An 8,176-nucleotide genomic window follows, 5' to 3' on the forward strand; every position below is an offset into this window, starting at 1 on the left:
TGATGTTGCTAAATAATTAGCACTCAGTCGCTAAGCTGGGCTGAATCTAAAATTAATACCTTCCCCGCATAGATGCAAAGGACAGGAAACAATGCCATTTGCCATGTTTTTTTCTGTCTTTTTTGGCGTTAGTTTGTGATTTCATGGTATATGTTATAACATGCATGAATCATTATGTGTTGTGTTCATCAGTACGAGGTGTATATATATATATATACTGATTAAAATAGGCTTGAAGATCTCGATTGTTAATTAATTAGATTAATATATTATCAGTGCTAATCATTTTCTTGGACAGTTTGACTTGAACAAGAATCATGCATATGACTTTAATTTTAATTGCAACAAGAACACGATGATAGTTTCTGGAGGAATCCTAGCAGAAACCTGGGATTTTGATTAGCTTAAAACTCCGAAAAGATGGAGAGATGACCATCATGCGGTTAAAACCCTAGCTGTTAAACTTCTGAACTCAAGAATCCAGCTTGTTCGAAACTCAGCCCAGCATGATGTGCTTGACTGTTCAGCCACAAGCATTTGTAGAAAAAGGTATGAGAACCCGAAATTAGATTCCTCTAGACATGTTTATTACGTTACTCTGTCAGTAAATTATGACTGGGTGACCAAATTCATCATGTCAATTATGAGATAAGATAAGGTAATCTGACCACTTTTTCGTACTTAATGAGTCACCAAGCTATCAACGCTCCGTGAAGAACGTTTAAGCTCACCTAATCGAGAACCGTCGCCATCTCCTGTATTTGATATTTGGGTCTAATATTTTTTATAAGCACATCAAAATTGACAAACAGAAATTTATCAGAAATTATCATATTGGATGTGCATGTGTGGTTCTATAACCGTGTGATTGCATGGGTAAATGGCCAAGATAATATGATTTGGCAATTTATCAGAATAATTTGATTTAACCTAGAGATGAACTTAGCTTTTTCAGGCATGATGAATGAAGGAGCCCAGCTCCCATGGGTACAACCAGGAGAAACGCCCGGCTCTTTTAAACAAGATAAAGAGAAAAACCTAGTTTTTTAGATTCAGCTAAGAAAAAAAGCTCATATTTATAAACTCAATTACAATTGTAGGTAACAGTACATATCAAGCATTGAATAAAAATCATCAACCAGATTAGCTAGAAAAAATAAATTAGGTTGCTAGAACTAAAAAATTAATTGATTGTCCAACAAATAATTCTTGTTCCTAAGCTACTTGAATATTTTTGAATATTATAAAAAATAATTAAAAAATATTAAAAAAATATCAACTTAATTTCAAGATAAATTTATTTTTAAAATATATTCAAATATAAAAATAAATAGAGGCTTAAATTAAAAGCCGAAGTAAAGGAAATGACAAGAAGAAAGGGGAAAAGGATTTTAAAAATCAATAAAAATAAAAGCAGTGAAGATATATAAAAGATGAAGCTATACATTGAGGAGATGTTGATTTCATCTCCTGCTAAATTAAAGGAGGAGATATATGTGGTTGTTTTTTTAAATAATTTTTATTTAAAAATATATTAAAATAATATTTTATTATTATTTTTTATATAAATATATTAAAAATAGTAATTTAAAAAAAATAATTTTTTAATATTTTTAAAACAAAAAAAAATAAGAAATTACGCGGCTTCCGTCTAAACCGAGTACAGAACACAAGGCTTGAGCTTATAATTGTTTTATTGAATATGATAAACTTTAATTTATTTTTTTATTTATTAAATAATATTTTTTATTGATTTTATTTTTTAATATTAAGTTAATTTATAATTGAGCTTTTTAATTTTATTTTTTAAAAATTATTTTCACAAATTTTATAAATCAACTTGAGTTAAATATATCAAATATATTTTATCTAATGTTAGATAAAAATATAGCTTAATTCATGACTAAAATCATTATTGTTTTTGGAAGAGACATTACTACTACCTGGGCAATTTTTTCTAACAAATATTTTGGTTTTTACTCCAACCCATGATGTAGCACTGGCTAACGAGCTAGTTTATTCTTCAATTAAATGTCCTGCCATACACGACCTCACATCAATACCTAAAATTATATTTATAAAGGCTTTGACTTGCAAAGTACATAATCTATTAGATAATTGTCAAAATTTACTTGAGAGACCTTGCCTAGTAATCAAAGAGGTTGTGAGAAATATATTTATTATAAATTCCATGATTTTGGAATGAATAGTCTATATATATTAAATTTAAATGGATTGGGAATATAATTTTATTGTTGATAAGGTAAAGGTGTTAAAATTAATTTGAACAATAATAATGGTGGAAGAGGGTATAAATTAATTAGCAAATAGTTGGCAAGAAAAAATCTCAAAGGGATAATCCATCGCTTGGAATTTTCATTTGGACTCTCGTTAATATCTATAACATTAGAGGAATTATTTGGTATATACCGTGGAGACAATTTAGTTTTGAAGAAAAAGCTTCATGTTATTATTGGATTCACATCCATATATACTATTTACAAAAGAGATGATTGTTTCCTTTAGCATGATCCTTGGAGAAGAATTAGGAGACTAATATCAGAGATAGGAGAATAACTAGGGAAACACAAGGATATACAGAGATATATTAAAAATACGCAGCTGAATTTGTCCAAGGATGGAAAGATAGTAGTTGAAGTTGGAGCACGTAAATTTATAATGCCCAACTTGTTGAGAAGTAAATGGAATTGGTCCTACTAGAGCTTTGGTAAGATGTCAGCAAGTTGATGTTTTGAGAAAATATGAGCAGTTTGAATGCCACTAGCTTGAATGTGCTCACAAATAAAGAGACAACCCATCATTTTTTTCGTTCATGAAAGACAGGATTCACGGCTGTATGAATTGCTCAAATCGTAGTTTTATTGAGTGAGAGCAATGCCTTCGGGAGAGAGATCCATTTCATGGCCAAGGTCCAAGGTCTTTGATGTGGAATAGGTTTTGAAGATGAGCTTTTAAGTTCACTAACACGTAGTGAGTCATCGCTTATAATGATAACAGCATCCATGTGAATAAGGACTGCAACGAAGCTACTAGCATGAGGTAAAGGAAACAGGGAGTTGCCAGCATGCAGTTCATAGTTTAAAACCAAGGGCTAGTAAAAAAGACGTAAATTTCTCAAACCACCGTCGAGAGATCTGCTTGAGGATATCTTGATGCCATTGAGAGATTTTCGTAAAAGGTGTTGTTGACGTCTCGTTGGTGTGATTCCTTATTACGGATGACAGCAACAGCTAGTATACAACGATAGTGGTGAGCTTTGCAAAAGAAGCAAAGGTTTCTATATAGTCTAGTAAGTAGTATCCCTTCGGTTTGTGTAAAACCTTCTGCAACAAGACAAGATTTGAATCAGTCGATGGTGCCATCAGCCTTGTATTTTACTGTTATGGACCCACTTAGAGCCCATAGTTCTCTTTCCTGGAGGCAAGTGCTCAAGTGCCCAGGCATTATTGCTTCAGGTGCCTCAATTGCTGCTTGCACAGCCTCTTGCCCAGAAGGACCTTTAATTTTCCGCGAGAAAGAAGACGACTCATCTGTGGAAGAGATGGCCTCGAGATAAGCTTGATGTAAAGGGGAAAACGAATATATGAGATGACTGAAGCAATAATATATAAGATATGACAGAGTTGGCTGATGGAGGTGGTGTCGTGGGTGGGACAAAGCTGTCGGGATATTAAAGGAGAAACTTTGAATTATTGTAGAAAGTTGGCGAACAAGAAAATTTAAATCATATACTTTATATCCTTTTTCGCCGTAAGGATAACCAAGGAATACCCAATAGAGCGAACAAGAAAATTTCTTATCTCTAGGGACAGAGTAATTATAAACACAAGGAACCGAAAAATGCCAAGGTGGTCAAATTTAGGTTCCATACTAGAAGAACAAGGAGTTGATTTATTCTGGGGGAAAGGGGCATGGCGTAAACGCATATGCCACAGACAAGCCCTTGCTGTATGGGATGCAGAATAGGCAACTGAACGGCGGTGGAAGGTGCATCGATGAACTCCATCTTGTAGTTTACCCAATTCAATCATTTTAAGGGCATGCATCATTAAGTATATCTTGTGATCCAACCATGTGATGAGAAGCAGTGCCACAATCAACAGTCCGTGTAGTTTGTCGGTCAAGTTTAAAGATTGTCGTTGCTGGGTCCATCTACATTAGCTTAATGATTTTGATTGGATGAAGGTTTGTTTATGTTCTGTTCATTTTTGCGCCTTGACTTCCAGGATGAACAAATCCTTCCTGGGGTGATCATGAACATGGATGGCATTGCCTTGTGAGAAACGCTCGTCTAGTTCCAACCATAATTTGCGTATTGTTTCGGCAAAAGCCACTCTCATGATGATCACAGGGAAGTACGTTAAAACCTCATGAGATTGCCATGGAATTGCGCTTGGTCGTGGCCAAGTAATCTAAAGAATGGGTTTGTCTAGTGTTCTATTGACAAAAAAAAAAAAAAAATGAATGTAGATTTCAAAATTAATTTCAACATCCTTGATCATCTTACATTGCTCTTCTCAGGGGCAAATTTTTTCTTAAATTCAGAACACCTGATATGATAAAGGTTCCCAGAGGAAATCCGAACCCTGTAGATTGGAATGATTGTGAACCGGAGCTCCTTTCCTCCGCTATAGTTCTCTGATACAGGTTCATATCCTTATGTGCTATTTACAAAAGAGATGATTGTTGCCTTTAGCACGATTCTTTGGAGAAGCATAGGGAAAGAAATCAAAGATAAGATAATAATTACGAACACGCAATTGAGTGACTTTTTAGAACTGTACTAGCTTCTTCTTTTTATATATTTTACTTTAAAACAATTATTTTAATTTTTTTTTTAATGAAAAAGACTTCACACTATCAAACACACAATACTATACTCAAAAACAGAGGAGAAAGTTTATAAATTTTACGGTCCAATTTTTCTTTCTTTTGAACCTTTTCCACTTGAAAATCTTATGTTTTAGACACTCCTCCATCTGTACATTCGTTTGAGCCAATACAGAAGAACACGTAATACCTTGTCAATTTTCATGGCAACATTCATCTTTACCAAGAAAGCCTAGCAGTATCAATACGAGAAGGAACAAACAAATAAAATATCAGAAAGCCACTCGAGCGGGTTGGGTTTGCAGGAGCAGAGATGAGAAGCGAAGAGAAGAGAGGAGGGGACAATAATTGAAAAGAATAGTCAAGTCACTTTATGCTACACGACATTAGGTTTTTATCACCAGCATATACGTACTTTTTTACAAGGTTAGACGCGCTACTCCTCTGCGTGTGCCCAACAATATCAAGGTTTTTTCATCTCAAAATATTTTCTTGAAATCACTATATACATGGATCGACTTTTACATAGATATACGTATTTACATATACGATAGATTCTTGGGGATTCTTGATGATAAATGAACCAGAAAAGGCTTATAATTATTACTCCATAATCATTATCATATATGCGTAAAGTATTTCCGGTGAAGAAAAAGAGCTTGCGGCTATCGCCCAAGGCTACATGTCTGTGTAACGTGTGAGCTATATATCGGAATAAAAAGCTATATTCAACTCAAATAACAGTGATGGTTTCACTGAGAGCAACCGTGCTTTGCAGGCATTCAATGGTAGAACAAAGTTATGGTCTTTGAAAATGATGAGATAAAAAGGAGAATGAATACCAACTTTCAATTTACATCATCATAGCTCAACAGGGAAAAAGGGACACAGAAGTTAATAAAAAGGAAAGAACTTCAAGATCAGAGGCTAATCCTCTTCATCCTTTCTGGATCAAGAAAGAAACTGATCCTCTTCTTGGTATCGTCGGGGAGCTTTCCTGGTCCGACCAGGAGACCAATCCCCTTCATGGTATCATCGGCTACTGGTGAATGAATCACAGGTCGTTTTGCTCTGCGACCAACGCCAAAAATAAGCATAGATTGACGGCACAACAAAAAGTTATTGAAGTAGCATTTTTTTCTGATTACTTTCAATTCCAACTTCAATTTAAAATACCAATACAAACAATAACAACAACAAACAAGAACAATCGACCTAATCAAATAGTCTTTCAATTTGCACCACCGCCTCCATGTCCCAATCTATCGTATTCAAGCAAGAGTTGAATTCTCAGCAGGAGATATCCACACGATGTCCTTAAGGGCTGGTCTCAGCGCTTTACTGCAGAATTGATTAAACTCCAAAGTGTCTCCGTTATCTTTCTTCACCTCCACCACCGAAAACGATGGTGTGACAGCAAAAATATCAGCTGCAATAGCCAACTTCCCTTTCCTACCCCTCTCCTGCCCTTGAAATCTCACTTTGGAATCGCTCTTCTTGACACTGAAATTCCCTGCCTTGCCCACCTCCTCGAGTCTTGAAATGACACTGCTTGCTGGCCTTGTTGTGGCAAATCTCAGCTCCTCTTTTTCCTCCCTCTTCCTCTCCTCAAAAAGTGGTGACAAATCAAATCCCTGGGATAAAGATATTATGTGAAACGCGTTTAACGTTTCGAGTTGCTTTGATTTGTCTCCATTGGCATCTTCATCTCCATTGAAAGCCTCAAATTCCATCTCTTCTTTGCTCTTTACGGTCTTTGGCACTGATTTCTTGAACCAAGTTGAATCCATGACCTTGGATATCGTGATTCGAGTGCTTGGGTTTGGATCAAGAAGCTTGGTAATCAGCCGTCGAGCTTCAGAGGAGAACCATGGGGGGCATTTGAAGTCACCTCTATAAATCTTTCTATACATAGCCACGATATTATCATCTTGAAATGGCAAGAACCCAGCAAGAAGCACATAGAGAATAACACCACAAGACCAGAGATCTGCTTTGGCACCATCATACCCTTGCTTCCCAATTACTTCAGGTGCAACATAAGCTGGTGTCCCACAAGTTGTATGCAGCAATCCATCTTGCTTCAGATGCTCAGTGAAAGCACTCAGCCCAAAATCTGTAACCTTCAACTTCCCATCTTCATCAAGCAGCAAATTCTCTGGCTTCAAATCACGATGATAAACACCGCGACTGTGACAAAAATCGATCGCAGATATTAACTGCTGAAAATAAACTCTAGCCACATCTTCTCTTAACCGACCTTTCTCAATCTTGGAGAACAACTCGCCACCTCGAACAAGTTCCATGGCGAAATAGATCTTGGACTTGCTAGCCATGACTTCATGTAACTCAACAATATTGGGGTGCTTCACCATCTTCATAACTGAAATTTCTCTCTTGATTTGCTCCATCATCCCCACCTTTATCACCTTCTCTTTACCAACCACCTTCATGGCCACACTTTTGCCACTCTGCAAGTTACGCGCGTGGTAGACTTTAGCGAAGGTGCCATGGCCTAGTAACCGACCCAGTTCATATTTTCCATGAAGCAAGGTCGGGTGACCATCACTTGTTGTTTCTGCCATCGAAAGAAAGATTTTTCTAAAACTTAAGAGACGTAAAATATACAGAGAGACTTGGGATTTGTGAAGGTGAAAACTACAAGATTTGAGAAGAAGAGAATGAATTGTAAGAATACACCATGGATGATCACCCGTCTTCAACGTGTTTTCGGTGGCAGTTTCTGCCGCCGATGCACTTCTTGGCACGGGAAGAAAACTCAGACTTGGTTAACAACACTCCTCTCATCTCTCTGCATTCCCTAACACTCTCTTGACAAGGGTTATTTTGGTTTTTGGCAGAGATTTTGAAGCTTCGATAGAAGAAGAAACGAGGGAGATTTCGTTCTTTCCTTTTTCCTTCTCTTTTTTATCTCCAGGGGAGAGATTTCTTCCCGTCTTTATAGCAGCATTTGGGTCCTGATTTACTCTTTTGTCCTCCAAGAGTTCAATCTGACGGTTAAAAACATGGTTTGGGTGACACTTGTCATGATCTGACTGTTTTGTTTGGACAACGTCATCAGTCCGAGCACGTGTGAAGGTTCTATGGGATCTGATGGGTTGCAGTTTCGAAACGCGAAGGTTTTCGGCGATCATGTTAGGGCTACTCCGGAGGTATCCTTATCTAGGTTCTCAACAATAATTCCTATGTGGGCTCCAGTGTGGGTGAGAAATTTCTTTGTTTTTTTCACGGTGATTAGTGATAAGTTATTACGTGTAAACCGCATCGGAGGGACGCTAGCCATGGCGATTCCAGGCAGCGCAAC

At 36.7% G+C, this 8,176-nt stretch overlaps 1 protein-coding gene across 1 annotated transcript; it reads right to left on the minus strand.

The window, feature by feature from the left end:
• Positions 1 to 5,653: 5,653 nt before the first annotated feature.
• On the minus strand, positions 5,654 to 7,792 carry LOC105121167 (CBL-interacting serine/threonine-protein kinase 6-like). Its single transcript, XM_011019715.1, has one exon. It carries the CDS (start codon positions 7,434 to 7,436, stop codon positions 6,123 to 6,125), a length of 1,314 nt encoding a protein of 437 aa, XP_011018017.1. The 5' UTR covers positions 7,437 to 7,792; the 3' UTR covers positions 5,654 to 6,122.
• Positions 7,793 to 8,176: the final 384 nt, after the last annotated feature.

Source organism: Populus euphratica, unplaced genomic scaffold (genome assembly GCF_000495115.2).
Source record: "Populus euphratica unplaced genomic scaffold, PopEup_1.0 scaffold31.1, whole genome shotgun sequence".
NCBI classification, from domain to species: domain Eukaryota; kingdom Viridiplantae; phylum Streptophyta; class Magnoliopsida; order Malpighiales; family Salicaceae; genus Populus; species Populus euphratica.